General features: G+C 66.7%; 1 protein-coding gene across 2 annotated transcripts; it reads right to left on the reverse strand.

The window, feature by feature from the left end:
* Window positions 1-107: 107 nt before the first annotated feature.
* On the reverse strand, window positions 108-19548 carry AATK (apoptosis associated tyrosine kinase). 2 transcript variants are annotated; one of them, XM_066565812.1, is made up of 14 exons: window positions 19418-19548; window positions 9950-10083; window positions 8669-8810; window positions 7772-7851; window positions 7540-7658; window positions 7061-7148; window positions 6851-6984; window positions 6140-6224; window positions 5377-5498; window positions 5103-5252; window positions 1952-5021; window positions 1664-1832; window positions 1257-1475; window positions 108-1086 (listed from the first exon to the last, which is right to left on the reverse strand). In XM_066565812.1, the coding sequence occupies exons 1-14, from the start codon at window positions 19500-19502 to the stop codon at window positions 1058-1060; spliced, it is 4626 nt and encodes a 1541-aa protein (XP_066421909.1). In that variant the 5' UTR covers window positions 19503-19548; the 3' UTR covers window positions 108-1057. The 2 variants fall into 2 exon arrangements, with proteins under 2 accessions (XP_066421909.1, XP_066421910.1); XM_066565813.1 differs by lacking the exons at window positions 8669-8810; window positions 9950-10083; window positions 19418-19548 and adding an exon at window positions 7982-8134 and having other exon boundaries at window positions 7772-7846.
* Between the last annotated feature and the right edge of the window lie 1543 nt (window positions 19549-21091).

Genomic DNA, 21091 nt, shown 5'->3' on the forward strand with positions numbered 1-21091 from the left:
ATTCAAGGTTTCACTCAGCTCCACTTACTTCTATTTCCTTCCGGAAGCTGGAATTGCACAATTATCCTAAGCCTCGAATGAATAAAAAAAAAAAAAAAAAAAAACAAAACAAAGAAACAAACAAACAAACAAAACCCAAAACAGAACAAAGAACCACGAGCGCGCCCCCCTCCCCCCCCTCCCCAATAAGTCTCTTTGGCAGCAATAACTTAAAATCGCGTCAATGTGGGTTCAGTCAACAGCAAGTTTTGGTTTTGGGGTGGGGTTGGGGTTAGGGTTTTTAATAATTTTGTTTAAATACAAAAATAGTCAGGTTGGCGGGTCCCGGTGGGGAATACTCCCTCCACAACCAGCCCTCCACGTGTTGCTCCTCACTACAATGGGCAAGAGTCCCAGCAGTCCTCAGGGATCCCCAGCTGGGACTGATCCCTGCAAACCAAGGGAGGGGAGCTCCAAAGCCATGGGGATCGCTCTAGGCAGCCGGTGACACCCCTGGCACGGGGAGTGACATCCAGAGTGGCAGCAGCCAGCGGCCCCTGGGTCAGGAATGTCGTGGAGTGCCTCTGGGGCAGCCGTGGGGCAGCTGTGGGGCCGCTGTGGGACAGCCAAGCTGCCACAAGGTGCAAGACTGAGCACAGGGCACAGGGAGGGGACAGCCCGGGGGAGAAAGGGTGTGGGGGACAAACTGCCTCGGGGAGCACATGTGGGCAAGAAGCCAAGGGGGAACTTCACTGGGGAGGACACTCGGCAAATGTTAGCAAGGTCAGGGCACTACCCTTGAAACGCTATAATTTATATATATATATGTATATATATATATATAAGTGTCTATTTTACACGCACGCTCACAGCCACCCGCACGCGCGCTCGGCGTCACCGTCACCCACCGCCTGGCCCCGCGGGGGCCGCGCCGGCCCCGCTCCCACTCGAAGCAGCAAACGAGTTCCTCGCGATAAAATCTGCCTAAAAACTGAACTGCCCAGCGGGGTCTGGGAGCCCATGGGCGGCCCCCGCGCCGCCCCGGTGCCAGGGCAATGCCGGCTGCGTCCCGGCCGGCTCACTCCCGGTCACCGTCTTCGCTGCTGCCTGCAACGAGCAGAGAGAGCCATGAGAGGGTCCCGGACCCCCGTGGGACATCCAGCCCTTTGTGGGGGTGACCGTCCCCACGGGGTGCAGGGACAGGGCTCACAGTGTGGCTGGCACCGGGACACGGCTGCTCTGGGCACCCACGGAGCAGCATCCCAAGGGGAACTCACCTCCTATGGAGTCCATGTCCGAGTCGGAGACATGGGTGATGGAGAACCGGGACACCGGGGCAGGTGAGACCGTGAACCGGGAGAACTGGATGGGCAGCACCTGTTTCTGCGGTGGCACCACGGCCGCGGGGGGCTCCTCTGGCGTCCCCGGCAGCGAGGCCACCAGGGACTGCTTCACTGGCATCAGCGGGAAGTCGTCGTCCCACTCGAAGCCACCGCCTGGGATACAAAGTGAGGGGGCTGAGCCCACTGTGAGCCCCATAATCTCTAACCCCATCACCTCATAAATGGCCCTCCATCATGCCATAACCGCTGTCCCCATGATCCTATAACTGCCTCCCCATGATCCCATAACTGCTGCCCTCTCACCACCCCACAATCCACCCCATGAGCTCCTGGTCTCTTACTCTCTTCCGAGGCGTTGCCGTCCGAAGAGTCGTCGGAGGCTCCGAGCCTGTCCGTGGGGCTGGGGGGGCTGCCACTGGCAGGGGGCTGCCCCGAAGGCGAGGGGGGCTGCCCCGAAGGCAGGGTGGGCTCCGGGAAGCTCTGCTCAGCCAGCTCCCGCGTGGGGCTTTCCTGAGGATGGAGAAACAGCAGGAAGGAACCTCACCGGGGGCTCGGCTGTAGATGGCTCCCACCACCAAAATGGCACGGAGCCGTGCCCAGTACCTGGCTCTGTCCCCCAGGGCACCCACCTGGTCGAAGAGGTAGATGGTCACATCGTCGTAGAAGGACACAGCCTTTTTCTTGCGCTCCAGGTCCTCGCAGAAGGACTCGGACAGCAGGCTGGGCATCTTGAGGAGGCTGCGCAGGTTCCGGCCGCTCTGGCTCTCGGCCACCACGATGGGCACGGCCGCCGGCTCCTCCTCGCTCTCCTCGCTCTGCTCCTGGATGTTGTAGCAGCGCAGCTCCTCATCCGACTCGTCGCTGTCTTCCGTGTCCTCCTCCTCCTCCTCTGGCTCCTCGCGGCGCTCGGGGGCAGCCGGGGCCGGGGAGAGACCCGGTGGTGATTCACCCCCGGGGAGCAGCGTGCTGGGACCCCCCGGCGCATCACCCACCCCAGGCCCCTCCAGGGGCAGCCCCCGCTCCCCAAGCCCCAGCGCGGGGGTCACAGTCTGTTTGTCCCCCACTGTGGCCCCCCCAAGTCCAGGGACGTCCTCGGACACGCAGGTCCCTCCAAGAGCTGATGGCTCCCCAGGGCTCACTGGCACCGGGGTCAAGAGGAAAATCTTGGGGGTCACAGAGCCCGGCGGACAGGTGTCTGTGTCAGGGCGCGGGGGGCTGCCCGGCACCAGCCCCGTGCCAGCGGGGCTCTGCTCGGTGCCAGGCACCTGCTCCGGTGAGCTCCCGGCCCCAGTCGCCACCCAGTCCCCCTCCAAAGCCACCGCCGCCGACGTGGGCATCGCCACCGCGACGCCAGGCGCGGCCGGGGGGCTGCCGGGTGCCCCCGGCGGGTGCAGCGGGTCCTCTCCTCGCCCTGTGTCCTGCAAAGGGGAGCGGGGACCGTCCTCTGCCTCCGGCGTGCGGGACCCATCGCTGTCCCCCTCGTCCGTGTGGCCGCGCTCGGCCTCGGCGTCGCAATCGGAGAAATAGGCAGAGTCGCGGTAGGGGCTCTTCTCGGCCAGGCCGGGAGCCTCGGCGCCCGGGCCGCTGGGCAGCCGCGTTTCGGGGGCCGCAGCCTCGCCCTCGCCCCCCGGCAGCCCCGGGGGCGGCTTCCCCAGCTGGCTGAAGGCCTCGGGCTCTCGGGGCTCGTGGGGCTCCTTGAGGACGAACTCGGGGGACTCGTTGTTCTCGGTGTCGTAGCCGCTGTCGAGGGCCCGGGCCTGGCCGGCGGGCACGAAGGCGCCGGGGCTGAGCACCTCGCAGGAGCTGGCGGTGGAGGGGATGTCCAGCGACTCCAGCGAGTCCGGCGTCCCCACCTGCTTCTGCAGGGACCTGAGCGCCGGGGCCGCCTCCGCCCGCTCCGTGAACTCCCCGGAGAAGTCGGTGAAGACGCCGGAGGTCAGCTCGGCCGTGTCCTCGTCGCTGCCCTCGTCCACGCTGGGGAAGCTGCTGCTGGAGAAGGTCTTGTCCGGCGTCCGGTCGGCGTCGCTGGCGGCACAGGCGCCGCTCTCGGCCACGGCCTCGGCGGGCGCCTGGGCGGGCTCCTCTGCGGGCTGGGCGCCGTCCGCGCCGGGCTGGCCGGGGCTCGGGGCGGCCGTGCCAGCCGTGGGGGGAGCGGCCTCGCCCGGCCCCGCGGCGGCGGCGGCGGGGGCCGGCGGGCTGCGGGCAGGACTGCCCCCGGCCGGGCTCTCCTCAGGGTGGGCATCGCGCGGGGCCCCCGGCGCAGGTGGCGGGGCCGCGACGGGGCCCCAGGGCGCGGCGGGGCTCTCCGCCAGCGTGCCGGGCTGCGCGGGGCCGCAGGGTGATGAGTCACGGCCGTGCCAGGCCTGCCGCCGCGGGGAGGGCGAGCGGCACGGGGAGGAGGAGCCGCCGGCCATGGCGGGGGGCTGATCCTGCCGCGGGCGGAGGAAGTCGTGTCCCGGCGGGGACCCCCCGAGCTGGGGCTGCCCGCGGGGCACAGTGCCCAGCGGCTTGGCCATGAGCCCGCGGAAGGTGATCATGCGGCGGTAGCACCAGCTGTCGCCGGCCGGGGGCTCGCGGGGGCTGCCGCCGCCGATGTTGTTGTTGGAGGAGCTGTTGGAGGCCCACGGGTGCCGCTGAGGCGGGGGGCTGGCACCGGCCGCCTGGGGGGCGCTGGGGGGGCTCTCCTCGCCCAGCTCCAGCGCCACGCAGTCCGGAGGGGCCCCGCTCGGGCCCGCCGTGCCCCCGTACCCCGGGGGGCTGTAGGCGCAGTTCCCCGACGGCGAGACCCCCAGCGGGTCGGCAAAGACCCCGGGCTGGAAGGCGGGGACAGGCCAGTCCTGGCTGCCCGGCTGGGGGGGCTCCTCCTCCAGCAGGTACCCCTCGGCCCCGTGGCTGGGGGACGGCTCGTAGCCCCGCGGCTCCGGCCCGGGGCAGGGGTACGGGTAATACTCTGCGCACTCCCAGGAGCCTTCGGCCGCGGGCGCGTGGCCCAGCAACGGCTCCATGCTCAGGGACACCGTGGGGCTGCCCGAGTCCGAGTCGTAGGCGCCGCCGCTGCGGCCGCCCTGCGCTCTCCAGCAGGCCGGGGCCCGCGGGGCGCCCCGCTCGCCCGCCGGGCTGTAGGTGCACATGGCGTAGTCCAGCTCGGCGCTGCCCTCGCCGGGGCCCTCGATGCGGATGTAGTACTCGCTGCCCAGAGAGGGGCTGTGGGCGCCCAGGATGGGCACCACGCCGGGCGCCGGCACCCCGGGGCAGCCCGACGCCTTGCACTCGTAGCAGGACGGGGACACCCCCAGGCTGAGCCCCGCCGTCGTGGCCGGGTAATAGAGGTCGTGGTAGCGGGCGGCGCTGCTGGGGCTCAGGGACCCCAGCGGTGCCTGGAAGTGCTCGGTCTTGGTGTGCTCCCACTTGTACTCGAAGTTGAGGCCGTGGCTGGTCTCCATGACGGTGAGGATGTCGTCCCCGTCTGAGGGGAACCCGTCGGCAGAGAACTGCTCCAGCAGCGGGAAGGACGAGAGCTCGGGACCGTGGTGGCTGCCGCTGGCGCTGCCGTTTGGCTTCATGGAATTCCAGCGTTTCTCGAAGTCCTCCTCGGCCTCCGTGGCTCCCTTGGCGCACAGGTAGGACAGCAGCAGGTGCACCTCCTCGGCCGTGGGGCGCTGCTCGGGCTGCAGCCAGCAGAACTGCATCACCTCGTACCTGCCGTGGGGAGCGGCCAGCGTCAGCCCGGCCCCCGCCCGTGCCGCGGGGCAGGGGAAGGGGGCACCTCGGGCTCCTCACCAGCGCTCCGACAGCGACAGCTTCAGCTGGGGCTTGGGCAGCTTCAGCTGCTGCTCCTTGATGGCGTAGGCCAGCACTTGGCGGTCGGAGTAGTGGTCGTAGGGCTGGCTGCCCAGCTCAAACAGCTCCCAGATGGTGACGCCCAGCGACCTGCGGGCACGGCACCGTGCTGGGGGTGCAGGGAGACCCCTGTCCCGCCCCCTCCGCCGGCCCCAAAACCACCCCGATGCACCCCGTGAGGCTGCAGCTCCCCATGCCCTCCAGAGCCGCTCACCAGACGTTGCTGGCCTTGGTCTGGTCCACCACGAGCAGGTTGCCGTGCACCTCGTCGATGAGCTCGGGCGCGATCCAGCGCAGCGGCACCCACAGCTGGTCGGCCGTCACGAAGTAGTCATCCTGCCAAGTGTGCAGGGTCAGTACGAGAAGAGAACGTCAATCCATGGCGTCAGGGACCGGCCACGCTGCCACCCCCGGCCTCCCCAACCTGCGTCGCTGCCCCCCGTGCCTCTTGTTCCCCCACATCTGCCCCCTGTGCCCCTTGTTCCCCCACATCTGCCCCCAGACTGTCCTGCTCTGCTCCTGGCACCTACTGTCCCTTGTTGCCTCCCCTCCTTCCCCTCTCTGCCCCTCTGCTCCCCCACCTGAGTCCCTCCAGACCCCCAGTTTGGCAATCCCAGCTCTGCAGGAGCTGTGGGCAAACTGGAGCAGGACAGGGACACAAATGGACGAGTGGGCAACCCCAGGCTGGGCTGGCAGCTGCCTGCAGGGTCCTGTGCCTGGCAGAGGGGCACGTCTGGACCAGCCCAGGCAGTGTCACCCCACTGGGTGGGTGCCGGGCACACCGGGTGGCACTAAGGGTCCCTCACAGGGTGGTCTGAACCCCCCTGCACCCCAGCAAACACAGGGGTGCCCCGACACCATTGGGGAGAGGGCATGTGGGGGAAGGCTCATCAGGTCTGTGCCAGGGTGGGTACGGGGGGGTCCCGCGGGATCCCAGCGCGCAGCCCCAGCCCCCTCCTCCCTCCAACCAGCCTTACTTTGTACTTGCAGTGCGAGAGCCCGTAGTCCCCGATCTTCACGGTGAGGTCGGCGGTGAGGAGGCAGTTCCGCAGGGCCAGGTCGCTGCCAAGCAAAGCCGGAGCTGTCACCGGCACCGAGAGCTCGGCGGGCACGCACCGGGGACCCGGCTGGGGCGGCCGTGCGGCGGCGGGGCCGTTCCCCGCCCGGCTCCGGGCGTGCCCGTAACGCGGCTCTCAGTGCACAGCAGGAATGCCTGCGCGGCCCCAGCTGCGCCGCTGTCCGTCCGTCCATCCGTCACACGCCGAGCCAAGCAGAAGGCGCCTGTTCCCGGGCAACGTGAGCCCTGGCACGGGGCCGGGCACCCGGGCGGCTGCTCCGGCACTGGGCGGGTCGTGCAGCCGGGCACAGACAGGGCCACCGAGGCTGGGCTGCCCTAAGGGAATCCCTCTCCAGCACAGCTGGGAGTCCCGCGTCCCCCTCCCACAGCTCGAGCACCCTCGTGGGGACCCACCTGCAGAGCCAGGCTCGGGTGGGGACACTCCGATGGCCCCCGACGGCAGCGCGCCCCCTCCTCAACAAAATCACTGATGCTGGAGTCTCCGTCTGCAACTCACTCAGCACCAGGATATTGTTGGGCAGGAGGAGCAGTGGTGGGGCAGGAGCACTGGCACCTTGGGGACCCCCGTGCAGACCCCTCCCCAGCTCCCCCAGAAGGCAGCACAGCCTACCTGTGGATGTAGTTGTTCCTGTGCAGGTGCAGGACGCCGCAGGCCACCTCGCACGCCATCCTCTGCAGGGTCAGCAGGTCCGGGGTCATGGCCTCGGCCCCCCGGCAGCTCCGCAGGTACCCCTTGAGGTCACCCTGCAGGCAGTGCCACTGTCACCTTCCGTGCCTGGCACCCAGGGGGGCACCACGGGCAGCGGGCACAGGGACTCACCAGCGGGCAGAACTCCATCACCAGCAGGTACGGGGTGACCTCGGCGCACTGGGCCAGGCACTGCAGCAGGTTGGTGTGCTGGAGGGCTCTGCGTGGGCACAGCAACGGGGGTGTTTGTGCACCACTGCCCTTCCTGTGCCAGGGGGATGGCAGCAGTGCCCCAGGAGCCATCGTCCTGCCTGCACCCCAGGGGCTGCCGGGAGCGGGTACCAGCACGTCCCAGCGCCCGGGATGTGTCACAAAGGGACATTTGTTCAGCTGGGCTGGGGCAGGAGCAGCCCCGTGCCCCCCCCGCTTGGCCCAGCTCTGCCCATGACCTCACTGCTGCCCCATGGATGGCTGTGGCCCCACAGAACTGTGCTGCCCCAGAGCGAGGGGCAGCCACGGCTCTGCCCAGCAGCTGAAGGCGGCACGGGGTGGATCTGCCCCCATGGCACAGCATCCCCACTCCCAGCACTGTGGAGTGACCCCAGAGGTACCTGTAGGGCTGCGCTTCTTCCAGGAACTGCATCTGGTCCTGCACACTGGCACTCGCCTTCAGCTCCTTCACCACCACCTGGGTGCTGCTGATGCCCGAGTTCACCTCCCCCAGGAACACCTGGGGTGAGGGACAGGCTCATCCCTCCATCCACAGCCCAAACCCCCCTGGCACAGCCAGGGCCCCACATCCCAGCAGGGTGGGGGGTCCAGGGGTCCCTGTTCCAGGCTCACCTTGCCGAACCAGCCATGGCCGATCTCCTTCAGGTACAGCAGGCTCTGCCGCCCCAGGTCCGCCGACTTGAGGAGCTGCACTGTAACAGAGCCCATCCAGCTGCCCGCGTGTCCCCCTGCCCACACATCCCCCTGTCCCCCTGCCCACACGTCCCCCTGTCCCCCTGCCTGTGCTCCCCACCAGTCCCAGCCAAGCCCTGCTGTCCTCACCGTGCCACCCGGTGCCAGGGCCTCTGCCACCCCAGGATGCTCCGGAGCATCCATCCCCAGGAATCCTGCATCCCAGGCATCCTCATCTCCGGGCATCCTCCCACGATCAGGGGATGTGGGGTATCAGTGTCCCCGAGCAGGATGGCAGCCGAGCTGGCTCCCTGCCCCTCTCCTCCGCAGGGTGTGCAGAGCTGAGCCCGGCACAGCGCTGGCATTTAGCCCCTTCCCAGCCCCCCCGGCACAGTCCGGCCCCTCGGGAGCCCGTGCCAAGGGCAGGCAGCAATGGGGCCATTGTTGGTCCTTTCTGCCCTCCCCTCTGTGGCCATTCTTTGGGCAGGGAGTGACACGGGGTGGGAGGGGGCACAACCAGGCGCCCCCCACATTCCTCTCCCACTCAGGGCCTTGTTTACACGGGACCAGGGCTCGTGGATGTCACTGTTCGGGGTGGCCGTGTCCTGTCCCGCCCCTGCCCCGTCCCCTGGGCTGGGACACGCAAGAGGGACAAGGGACCCTGGCACAGGGGGACCCGGCAGCGCTCCCCAGGGACCTCGGCTGCCTGTCCCTTGCCAGGGCTCCCCTGGATCTGTCCCTCCACCGCAGGGGACACCCAGCATCCCCACATCACTCTGCCCAGTGATGACAGACCTCAACCACAGCATGCAGGGGGCCTGCCCCACCCTGGCTTACCTGAGCGCCCCGGCTGCTTGGCCATGGGCAGGGACACCTTGGTGAGGGGCAGCACGTAGACCTCGGGGCCATGCTGGGGAGCAGGCGAGCCCTGGGCCGACAGCTCTGTCACGTAGTCATCCCCCTCGGTGTTCTCAAACTCCTGGTTCAGGGTGCGGGGGGGGTGACACAGTGAGCAGAGACAATGACCCCATGGGCTCCCCACTGCTCTGGTGCCCTGCACACCCCTCTGCCCCAACAGGCTCATTAAATCCCCCCCTCCCTGCACACAACCCTCCCCACCGGCCATCCCATTACCTGTCTGTGCCACCCCGGCAGCCCTCGGCTCCCAAAAGCCGCCCGGGCGAGCAGGTAGGACACGGTGAGCATCTCTCCGTGCCAGGCTGTGCCTCATGGCGCTGCCGGCACCGCACCGTGTGCCGTGTGCCACCGCGGGCCATGCGCGGACACCGGCGCGGCCGCTCGCACATAAATACGAGTGCGGGGGCACCAGGGGGTCACTGTCCCCCCCCGGCACGGCGAGGTGCTCCGGCGGTGTGGGACGGTACACAACACCCGGCGTGTCCCCCCCAGCCTGACCCCCTCCCGCCGCGGGCGCCTCAAGCCTCCACAAAAATCCCAGCAATTAGGGAAAAAGCGTTTTCTCGGCACATTCTGTGCCTGTGAGGTCAGGGTGCCTCCCACCCTCGGGGGCGTGCGGGGGGGACCGGGCCCTTAACCGTGCCGTGGCCTGGCCCCGCACGGAGCCGGGAGCATGGATGGGTCAGGATGCGACCCCAAGGATCCTGAATCCCACAGATCCACGCTCTGTGGGGCTGGGATCCAGGATGTGACCCCAAGGGTCCTGAATCCCCCAGATCCACGCTCTGTGGGGCTGGGATCCAGGATGCAACCCCAAGGATCCTGAATCCCACAGATCCACGCTCTGTGGGGCTGGGATCCAGGATGCAACCCCAAGGATCCTGAATCCCACAGATCCACGCTCTGTGGGGCTGGGATCCAGGATGCGACCCCAAGGATCCTGAATCCCACAGATCCACGCTCTGTGGGGCTGGGATCCAGGATGCAACCCCACTGTGCTGAGCCCCGCAGCCCCGGCAGGCAGCGAGGGGCTGAACCCCTCCCTCCAAGCGCTGCTGTCCTGAGCCAGGACACATCCAGCCCTGGCACTGGGGCAGAGAACTCTGCACCAGGAACCTCCAGACACCTCCATCCCTCACTGGGTCCCTGGTTAGAACCCCCCACCCCGGCCTGGGAACCCCTCCCGGCCCCTCAGCTCACCTTGAAGCCAATGTCCCCCTTCTTGCAGCACAGACAGGCCAACATGAGGAAGATGAAGGTGAAGAGCCCCGAGAAGGAAACGGCCACAACAGCCAGCGAGGAGGACCAGGAGAGCTCACTAAGGGGGGTGCCGTCTGTGGGGACACGAGGTGGTCAGGGCTGGGGGCACCAGGGAGGGTTCATGGGGCACAGGGAAGGGACACGGCTGCACTGCCTGGGCACCGCATCCTCTGGGCACTGGGGAGGGCTCACAGGGCATGGGGAAGGGACATGGCTGTACTGGCTGGGCACCGCATCCTCTGGGCACCAGCACACCACAAATCCCAGCACCTGCCCCCCCACTCCAGCTGTGCGGTGTTCTGTGGGGTGGCAGGGCACACAGTGGCCACAGTGGCAGTGGAGGTGGCCGTGTCACAGCTGCCCATCCCCAGCAGGCCCCACTGCCAGCTGCAGCTGCCACATTACTATTCTGCCCGGAGCCTGCCCAAACAACCGGTGCCCTTGTGGTGGGAGCAGCCGGAAGGTCGTGGCACTGCCAGTGGAGCCGGGCACCAGAGACCCCCAGAGCCCCGCGGTGCCCGGCTGTGATCGGTGCCCTGTGCCCAGCCAGGAGCCTGGCACAGACCCCACCGGTGCCATGCTCCCTCCCTGCTCACCAAGCCCCTGCCGGGGATGCTCGTGGCACACACGTGGCTCCAGCACGTGGCCCACAGAGCGTCCCTGTCCCTGTGCCCCGGCCACGCTGCCCTGCTCCAGAGCTCAGGCTCCCCTGTGTCCTTGAGACTGGCACCTGAAGGGCACCAGGGCTGGGGAAGGTTCTGCTGCCCCGGTGGGCACTGCCAGCACCCACTGTCCCCGGGCACTGCCCGGCACCACGCAGGGTGGGCACAGGGCACCCTGGCTCCCGCGGGCCTTGGCACAGCCCGGCCATGCCAGGGAGCAGGGAAGGAGCTCCAGAGCCATCTTCCAAGGCTCGGGATGCAAAGCCGAACCTGGGAGGAGCGGGGGGCGGCGTGCCCCCCCTTCCAGCTGGTTTCCATGGTGAACACACTTTGTACCGCCAACGTCACCATTTTCCCTGGATAGTGGGACAGCAAGAGAGAAAATGACTCACTGAAAAGAGCCTTTGAACGGCAACGGGGAGCAGAGCACGGGGACGGGAGCCCGTCCGAGGGCACCGTCAGCTGAGCTGCCCCTCAGCTCGGGAACTGGAGGTTCCCAGGGAGGACAATTGGCCAGTGAGATCCAGATGGTCCTGCCTCAGTTTCCTCACCTGCACAATCACATACCTGGGAGCCGTGACCAGCCCAGACTGGGCAGGGGCACCACCACTGCCATGGCCCACTGGCACCTTCCCTCCCTGTACCCACAGCAACGGGGATGGGAAGTGTGGCACCATCTCAGATGCCAAATTATCCCAAATCCAGGTCAGGTGCACCTGCAGCAGCAGATGCTGGAGCGCTGGGAGCACCAGGACATGAGGGACACCAGGGCACGAGGGACACCAGGGCACAAGGGACACCAGGGCACAAGGGACACTGGGGCACAGGGCTGGCTGAGCACAGCCTGAAGTACCCCAGGGCCCTCAAGAGAAACCAGGGCCCCCAGCACGTCCTGCCCTCCATTCCCAGGCTCTGCCTCCCACTCTGCCAGCAGGAGTGAGGTTCCCCTGGCACCGAAGCCATGCCCTCCCCTGGCACCGAAGCCATGCTCTCCTCTGGCCTTCCTCACCACAGGGGTGCCCCGTGCATCCCCCAGAATTGCGGCGTCACTCGCAGCCCCTCCACCCAGTGATCCCCGAGCCAGGGATCAGCCACCGTCACCGGGCCAGCCCCACAGCAGGGGACTCCTGGGGGCTGCAGGGACTGCTGGGGCTGGTGGCCAGGGGCTGGTGGCAGCAGACAGGCCACAGCTCCAGGGACACCCGCCCAGCCTCACCCCCAGCCCTGGCAAAGGGACACAGGGGAAGAGGGGGGATGCCGGATGCAGTGGGGTGCAGTGGGGTACAATGGGGTGCAGTGGGATGCAGTGAGGTGCAGTGGGATGCAGGAGGGTACAGTGGGGTGCAGTGGGATGCAGTGAGGTGCAGTGGGTTGCAGCGGGGTGCAATGGGGTGCAGTGGGTTGCAGCGGGGTGCAATGGGGTGCAGTGGGATGCAGGAGGGTACAGTGGGGTGCAGTGGGGTGCAGCGGGGTGCAGTGGGGTGCTGCAGTCGCCCTCCCACCCCACGGAAGGCACGGCGCACCCGCGGCCGGCGCAGCCCCGCCCGCGCTGTCCCCCCGCCTGTTGCATCGCCCACCCAGCGCAGGTCGCGGCCCCGGCGCGGCTCCGAGCGGGGCCGGGCAGAGCCCGGGGTGTCCCGGTGCCGCCCTCCCGCCGCCGCTGCTGACTCACGGCCCCGGGGCAGCCGCGGGCCGGCCGGGGCCCCGCTCCTCCGGCGGCCGGCGGGGCGATGCTGCGGCCGCCCGGCGATCCCGGCGGTGCCGGCGGAGCCCGCCCGGCCAGCGGGGCTGACGTGTGCGGAAGGGCCGAGCCGGGGCTCCCGCAGAGCCGGCGGCAGCTCGGGGCTCCCGGCCCGGCACTGCCCCGGGCTCCGGGCACGGCACGCCCCGACCCCGCTCCCACCGCGCCCCTCGCCGCAGCACCTACCGCAAGGCAGCCTGTGCCTCAGTTTCCCCACCGGTGGTTCCCAGCTGCCCTGGGAGGGCTCGCAGGGTCAGCCAGGAGGGGATGGATGCTCTGGCGCCTTGAGGGCATGGTCCATAGATCCCCCCTTCCCTCTGGCTTCCCACCGCGGATTCCAGCCTGGAAACATGCCAGATCCTGCTGGGCAAGGTGGGATTTGGGCAGGGAGAAGGGCAGGATATGGGTAGGAAGCAACGCAGGATTGGGGCAGGATTGGGGCAGGATTTGGACAGGTAGCAGGGCAGGACTGGGGCAGGATTGAGATGGGATTTGGGCAGGATCAAACACTCACGTCCCTCAGCCCCTCCGCCTGTGGGCTCGTTCCCATCCCAGCCCCATCCACTCTCCCTGGCATCGCTCATTAATCCCTGTGCCCATGGGCACTTCCAGGGAAGCAATTTCACAGCCCACAGGACACGCTCTGCTCACCCCCCGCTGCCGTTTGGAGTGTGAGCACAGGCTGGGCCTGGGGCCTGAGCAGCTCCAGGGGAAACTGGAGGCACCAGCAGGAACCACCCTGAGCTACAGCCCCGAGCCTGGAAGCCCCTGCCATGGGAGCAGCCATGGAGCAGGGTTGGGGCTGGCAGTAACCACGGTGCCAGCCAGGAGCCTGGCACGGAGCTGGTGCCCACAGCATCCTCCCCTGGGCTGCTCAGGAGCCCCCAGGATCCTGGCACCCCTCACTGTGGTACCCAGAGCCTGCTCTGCTGGGCTGCTGTGGGATCCAGGCACCCCCTCCCCAAAAGCAGGAGCAGGGAGCAGCACCCTTTATCCCCATTGCTGGAGACCTTTCCCACCAGGAAGAGCCAGAGCTATTGGAGCAGCCTCTCTGGTGATTAATAGATCAGTTAATTGTGAATTCCAGGCACGCCTGGCTAATCCCTTCTCCTTCTGTATCTCTTAGCGTGGCGTATTTCACCAAAAGGATTGATTCTGCCCTTTCATTCTGCTTTTACCATCTAGGGCTGAAACAGCAGCAAAAAATAAATAGGTGGAAAATAACAGAAAATCATCCATCATTTTCTGAAGCAACGAAATAAAAACAAGGATTGTGCTAGGGACAGGCCGGGCTCTGGCGTTGCTGTGCACACACCACGCGTGTCAGCCTGATTAGGGACATAAAATCAAGTTCCTCCATCAAAGCCCGCCCTGATGCAGAGCCAAGAGCCAACAATTCCCTCTGTTTCCACAGAAAATAATACTAATATTATTATGATAATATAATTATTATAATGTAATTATAATAATATTGTCTATAATAATAATATATAGTCATAATATATTATTATATATAGGATATTATAATTGTGTATGGAATTATATATAGAATTATACATGGAGTTACATATATTGTATTTTTATATATAATATATAGTCTATTGTAGAATTATTAGTACTATAATAATATATTGTAATAATAAAAAAAAGAATATTGTAAAAGGCATGCAGAGCAAGCTCAAATTGATTCTTTAAACTGAGCTTGTTGTTCTCAGTGAGTGCTGTGCAGCCCATCCCACACCGTGGAGCCCGGGATCCCCGTGCTGGGGGCAGTACCAGGGGCAGTACCGGGGCAGTACCGGGGACAGTGCCAGGACAGTGCCAGGGCAGTACCGGGGACAGTGCCAGGACAGTGCCAGGGCAGTACCGGGGGCAGTACCGGGGCAGTACCGGGGACAGTGCCAGGGACAGCACTGGGGCAGTACCGGGGCAGTACCGGGGAGAGTGCCAGGGGCAGTACCAGGGACAGTGCCAGGGCAGTACCTGGGCAGTACCAGGGCAGTACCGGGGCAGTACCAGGGACAGTGCCAGGGCAGTACCTGGGCAGTACCGGGGCAGTACCGGGGACAGTGCCAGGGGCAGTACCAGGGCAGTACCAGGGCAGTACCGGGGCAGTACCAGGGACAGTGCCAGGGCAGTACTGGGGCAGTGCCTGGGCAGTACTGGGGCAGTACCTGGGCAGTACTGGGGCAGTACCAGGGCAGTACCAGGGCAGTGCCAGGCACATGGCCCCTGCCCGCCGAGGCTCGCAGAGCCCAGAGCCTTTACGTAACAGCGGGAGCGGCAGCGCAAGAGGGGCGCCCTATTTATATCCCAAACGCTCGCTCGGCGCCGTTATGAAACGAGCAGCTCTGGCTCCGGAGCACGGCCCGAGCAGGGGGAGGCTGGGGGCTGAGGGTGTCCCCTGGCACAGGAAGGAACCCGGGCTCAGGGTCTGGCTCTGTCCCCCAGCAGGGCCCAGATCCCAGTGCCCCAGCCCCGAGCGGGGCTCGGCATCGAGGATGCTCAGGACACGGAGCTGGGGAGGGCCTGGCACCTCCCTGCCCCACGTCCACCCTCGAGTCAGTCTATGGTGCCCAAATCACCTGCAGGCACGGGAACACACAGACCAGGGCGGCTGGAAAACCCCTCCTTCCCCACAGGGATGGCTGAGGGTGGGCAGCACACAACCACAGAGCTAGTTTGGAAAGGTGAAAATGGTGGCTGACATGGTGGCCTGGCAGCAGGACACCCTGGCACAGCTGGGACAGGAGCCTGGCAGCTGGTGGGTGCCCTGCCAGCCAGGGCAGAGCTGTTCCACTTACTGCGTTTGCCCACACTGGAATTTTCCTTCGCTCCAGTAATTAAAACAAACGGCGTTAACCCCGCTGCTGGCACCAGGCTGCAGGGAGGACATGGGCACGGCTGGCACAGGGGAAGGGGTAGGGAACAGGATCCCCCCAACAGTCTGGGCTGTGGGACAGTGGCTCTGTGGGAAATCCTAGGAAATTCCCATTCCTCCAGTGCTCAGCCCTCCCAAATCCACAATCCCCACGTACTCACTGTCCCTTGGCCGGTGCTGAGCTCCACCAGGAGCCCGGTGCCAGCTCTGGAGCATCCCAGGATGCTCCGTGTCCCCTCAGTGTCCCCGGCCATCAGGGCCTGGGCCGGCCCTCGGAGCTTGGCCTATGGCAATGATGGCAGTGGCAGCCCTGAGACGGCTGTGCCGTGCTCCGATGGTGCTTCCCGGGCTGTCAGGGGGATTAATGCCCCCAGGACATTGATTTTCCTGCCAGTGGGCACGCTGAGTCAGCACAGAGCAGCTCCTCTCCGGGCCAGCCATGTCACCCTCCAGCCCTGTGACACGGCCCCTGGGGTCCCTCCGGCTCAGCCCACTCCAAATTCCCACCGGGGATGTGAGGGGCCACTTGCTGGGGCAGGAGAACGTCTGGAACCCTGAAGTGGCAGCAGTGCATGGCCAGGACCATGATCCTGCATCCCAACACCCCTGGATCCTACTGGGCCACCGTGCCACAGTGCCACCATCCCACAGTGCCACCACCCCTGGATCCCACCATGCCACAGTGCCACCCACCCCTGGCTCCCACTATGCCACCATCCCTGGATCCCACAGTGCCACCATCCCTGTGTCCCACTATGCCACCATCCCTGGATCCCACTGTGCCACCACCCCTGGATCCCCCTGTGCCACCACCCCGGGCAGTGCCCCCAGCCCCTGGTCACTTGCCGGATCAGTGCAGCAGCACAGGGTGGGAACAGGCTCAGCCATGGCACCAGAGCAGCCCAAGTGCCCCTCTGACCCAAATCCTGGGATTTTCCAGCCCAGCAGTGGGATGGCGAGGAGGTGACGTCACACCAAGGCAAAACCTGGGATGCTGCCTGGCTACAGGCACTGAACACAGAGCCCTGCTGGGTGTGAACCCCCACCTGGCACCACGCTGGCAGTGCCACTGCTGCCCCACACGCCCAGCTGTCCCCGGGTGCCAAGGCTTGGCTCAGGGGCACCGCAGCCCTGCTCTGGCCGGGAGGATGGTGCCAGGGAGGGCAGAGCTGCGGGCTGCCCTGGCACAGGGTGTCCCAGCAGGGCTGGGAGTGCCGGGCAGGGAGCCCGTGAGTCACAGCCCCGCTGCCCCCGGCGGCGCGGGGCCCTTTCAACCCCGGCATGTTAATTTCTGCTAATTGGCCTTGACAGGGATCGGTGTCAGCGTTCCAGAACACACCCGCGTGTGCGTGGGGCAGGAGGGAGGGAGGGGAGGAAGGGGGAGCAAAGTGGCACCCTCAGGGAACAGGATCCTGGCTCTGTCCCCTCACTGAGCCAGGTGGGGCCTGGCTGCCCTGTTGTGCTGTGCCAGTGCCATTCCCTGTGCCAGGACAGGGGGTTTGCCACATGCCACCCCTCTCTGCCTGCCCCTGGCATCCCTGTGGGCACTGGGAGTCACCTCCTGGCTGTGTGCCCAGCCCCTGCTGCCCTCCAGCCCAGAGTGCCATCCCCCAGTGGGAAACATGTGGCAAGACAGGACAATGGGCACAGTGCTGCCACCACTGTCACCTCCCAGCCAAGGAGCTCCCGCTGCCCTGCCCCAAATCCCCTCGGTGTGTCCAGCCCTGACAGAACCTTCCCTTGTATGGCCCAGTTGGTGCCAGAGCGTGCATGGCCCTGGTTTGGGTTGCCAGGGTCCTTCTGCCTGCTATGGCCCCTTTGCCACCACAATCCCCCAAGTCCTTTCCCATCCTTGTGCCAGGAGCAGCTGGAGGACACAGAGCACCAACACTCACCATGCTGCTGTCACTGAGTGTCACTGAGGCACTGCATGGCAGCAGGTGCCAGGTGGACCCAAAAACACAGGGCTGGGGGGAGCCCTTGCCCTCCCTGTTCCTCGACTCCCCAGGGCAGGGAGTGGGCACCCATTTGCCCCTGGAAGCCCGGGAGATGTGGGGGGCACGTTGGGGCAGGCAGGGCTGGGTCGTGCCCCACTGGTGGCTCCAGTGCTCCATGCAGGACCATCTCCAGGCCTGGCCTGGGAATGGGTGAAGAGAGATGGGAACCACGAGGCTGCAGGGCTGGGGCCCTCCCCCAGAGCCCCCAGAGCCCCCAGAGCCCCCAGAGCCTGGAAGGGAATGAATCCCTGGCAGAGCTGACGCTGACATCCCTGACACAGATGCTGGGAGAAGCCAAATCCAGCAGGTGAGGCTGGAACAGGAGCAGCTCCACTGGCACATCCTGCACATCCTGTGGCACCTCCGCCCCAGCTGACACTGCTGTCACTGTCCCATGCCACCAGGTCACCTACGGCCCAGCTTCCAACCGTGCATTTCCAGGGAATGCAGGACCAGGAGGAAGGAGATGCTCCCCTCAGCAGCACCAGGGCCTCTCCTGTCCTGTCCCAGCTGAGGTGCCAACGTGCCCTACAAACTGCTGCCCCCAGTTCCTCGCTGGCACGAGCCCCCCCCAGGGAGCCCGGCTGGCACACAGGCAGGAGCTGCTGCCACATGGACCAAATCCACAAAGCCGTGAAATCCAGAATCTGGTTTGTTCCCCCTTCAATTCCTCTCCCGGTGCTGGTGGGTGGCAGCTGCACGGCAGCGCCGAGCCCTGGGCCTGGCAGCGCAGCACAGGCAGCGATGGAAACAGGGATGAGGCTTTTGAAACCAAACCTGCCTTGAGAGCCCCCGGGCCGGCAGGGTTCGCGTGGAGCGGGGCCACACCAAAAACCAAAGCAAAATCTCCTCGAGGGCTGAGCCTGGCAAACGGCTCCGTCCCGGCACTGCCGCATTTTGGATGTAAATAATGAGATTTCAGAAGCAAATAACGAGCGGCTGGGGACAAAGTCCCCGCTCGGTGAGTCCTGGTGCGGCTCATTTCCAAATCCCCCCACGGATTCCGACCGTGCGCAGCCGGGGGAGCGGAGCGGCGGAGGAAGGAGGGACCGGGAAGGCGGCGGGGAGGGAAGCGGGAGCCCAGCACCGACAGCCGGAGCCTCCGGCACCGCCGCGCCCGGCACGGGCACCGCTCCGCCGCCTCCGCCGTGCCGGGAGCGGCGGCACCGAGCAGCGTTATCCCGGGCTGGTAAACAAAGGGCCGGAGCCGAGCGCCCGCCGGACGCTCCCGCTCGGGGTCCCGGTGCCCGCGCGGTGCCAGCCCCGCACCGGGAGGGACACGAGGCGGCGGCGGGGGCGGCGGCGAGGGGCGGCTGCGGCGGCCGCAGCCCCGAACACGCACCGCAGTCGCCAGCCCCGCGCTGCTCCGCGGCTGCAGCATCTTCCTGCAGCTGCGCCGCGGCCGGAACACGGCGCTTACATAACGGCTGCGCCCCGAAACGCCGCTGCCCACCGAGCCCCGGCACCCACCGAGCCCCGCCGGTCCCCCAGCCCCGCGGGGACCCTCAGCCCCCCGCTCCCCGGCGCCGCGGGGCTCAGCCCCCGCTCCGTCTTCCTCCCTCTCACCATCACCATCCTCCCTGTTGTTATTATTCCGTTCCAAGCCCGGAGATGCCTTCAGAGGCAGCGCAGCCCCGGGATTCCTCCGCGCTCCAGCCCGCGGAACAAAATGCCGCCCGGCTGCGGCAGCGATCCCACCGCACCGCCACACCGGCTGCTCCCCCGCCGCACCGAATGTCTCCCCGCCACACCGGGATGTCACACGGCCACACCGGGGTGTCCCCCCGCCACACCGGGGTGTCCCAGCACCACACCGGGTTGTCCCACGGCCACACCGAGGGGTCACACGGCCACACCGAGGGGTCACACTGCCACACTGGGATGTCCCACGGCCACACCGAGGGGTCACACCGCCACACCGGGTCGGGTCCGGCTGTCAGAGCCCGTACAGTGACATTCCCGGTGATGAGGGCGCGGGGATGCTCCGCTCGCGGTGCAGCGCGGTGCGGGGATGCTCGTTCCCGGTGCACCGGGAGGGCAGCGGCGCGGGGCTGAGCCGGGCACACGGCGGAGCACCGGGGGAGGCTCGGGGCGCGGGTCCGCCAGCCCCGGGGCTGCGGCACTTACCGGGGTCGAAGTGGGAGCTGAAGGCGAGGCTGGGGCTGAGGAAGGCGGCCGCCATGGCAGCGGCGGCGGCGGGGAAGCGGCCCATGGCGCGGCGGCGGCGGGAGCCCCACGGCCGCCGGCTGCCGCTGGCCCCGCGCTGGGCACGGCGGCGGCGGCGGCGGCGGCGGCGGCGGCTCCTCCTCCATGGCGGCCCCGCGGCCCCGCGCCCCGTGCCCCGGGGAGGGGCCGCGCCGCCGCCGAGCAGCGGGACCGGGCGGGCGGGGGCGGCAGGTGGCGGAGCCGCAGCCCCGGGACCGCACCGGGATCCGCGTCCTCCCCCCCCCGGGATGAGCCGCCGCCGCCCCCGCGCGGTCCCGCCTGGATGGATGGGGGACCCCCGGACGGGGACGGGACCCTCGAGGGGCAGCGGCCGCCATGGAGCGGGACCGGGACCCCCCGAGCAGGGCTGGGACCACGCGGGGGCTGGTACCCCCAGAGCGGGGACAGGATCACAGGATCCCCCTGTGATCTGCCCTGGAACTGCCCTGGCACTCACCCATCCCGGGCACCGCCGGCTCCCTGCACCCAGGGATGGGAAACAGGGACGGGATGGGCAGCTCTGCCCCCAGCCACCCCCTCAAGCCCCCGCCAGCCCCTCACACACACACCCTACACCCCATCCCCGCCCCTGCAGCCCAGCACAGCCTCACCCTGCGGCCCCCAGTCCCATCCCGAGGGGAGCAGAGCCCCCAGCAGCCCCAGGCAGGCCCATGGTGTGGGGTCCCCCTTGGGCTGGGGGGGCTGCCCCGTGTGGGGCCATGGCTCAGCCTCGTCTGCTCGACGCCACAGCCCCGGCACATGGGACTGTGCCCTCCAAACACGGGCTGCTCCAAAACCCAACATTCCCCATTCCTTGGCAGGGAACATCCCACGGCTTCACCCACACCCCTGGCAGCTCCCAGCCAGACCCTGGCAAAGCTCTGGGTGCCACTGGTCACCGAGAACACCTTGGAACCAGGCTGGACTTTCCTTCAGGGTCATGGCAGGACAGTCCTGTCCCATCCTGTCCCATCCTGTCCCATCCCATTCCTGGAAACCCCCTTGTCCCAGCCCTTGCTGGGCTCAGCTCTGAGCACGGGGCTCACACATCCCCACCGCCAGTTTGAATATTTAAAGCCAAATTTTGCGTACACGATTAATTTTTTACAAGCCTTCAAGCCTGCACAGAACAGCACCACGCTGCACATGTCACGTTGCCACAAATAGATACAGGCCTGGAAAAATTACCGGCTGCTGGGAGAATAAACACGTTGGAGCCAGTTTCTCCCTTCTCCCCTGCCTCCACATTTCTCTGCTCCGGAGCAGCTCTGTCCCACAGGACCCTCCAGTCCCTCTGCCAGGGTTAGCAGGCTGATGCCCCATCACCCATTTTGGAGACCCCCAGTGGGGTGCAGCTCATGGGCACCCCATTACTCTCATTTTCCCCCCCCACTGGCTCCCTGGTCCTTTCTGGATGTGCAGATGGCCTTGACCCCACATGTGGGACACCCTGAGCTCCTCCGTGAGCCTTCCTGGGCCTCAGAGCAGCTGAACAAAGGTGGCACTGACCTGGTACAGTCACACTCACCTGGTGCAGAGGCATCTGGAGTCTCTCGGAGCTTTGGTGCCATTGGTGCCCTCTGGACCAGCCATGGT

The sequence above is a fragment of the Molothrus aeneus genome, chromosome 26 (genome assembly GCF_037042795.1).
Source record: "Molothrus aeneus isolate 106 chromosome 26, BPBGC_Maene_1.0, whole genome shotgun sequence".
Classification (NCBI taxonomy): Eukaryota; Metazoa; Chordata; class Aves; order Passeriformes; family Icteridae; genus Molothrus; species Molothrus aeneus.

Excerpts from the sequence above, each read along its gene's own strand:
- AATK (XM_066565812.1), bottom strand. The coding sequence starts at position 19,502 with ATGGGCCGCTTCCCCGCCGCCGCCGCTGCCATGGCGGCCGCCTTCCTC. Across the intron at positions 7,852-8,668 it reads CAAGCAGCCGGGGCGCTCAG|TGCAGCTCCTCAAGTCGGCG; the intron begins GTAAGCCAGGGT and ends GCTCTGTTACAG. Across the intron at positions 5,499-6,139 it reads TCTCGCACTGCAAGTACAAA|GATGACTACTTCGTGACGGC; the intron begins GTAAGGCTGGTT and ends CACACTTGGCAG.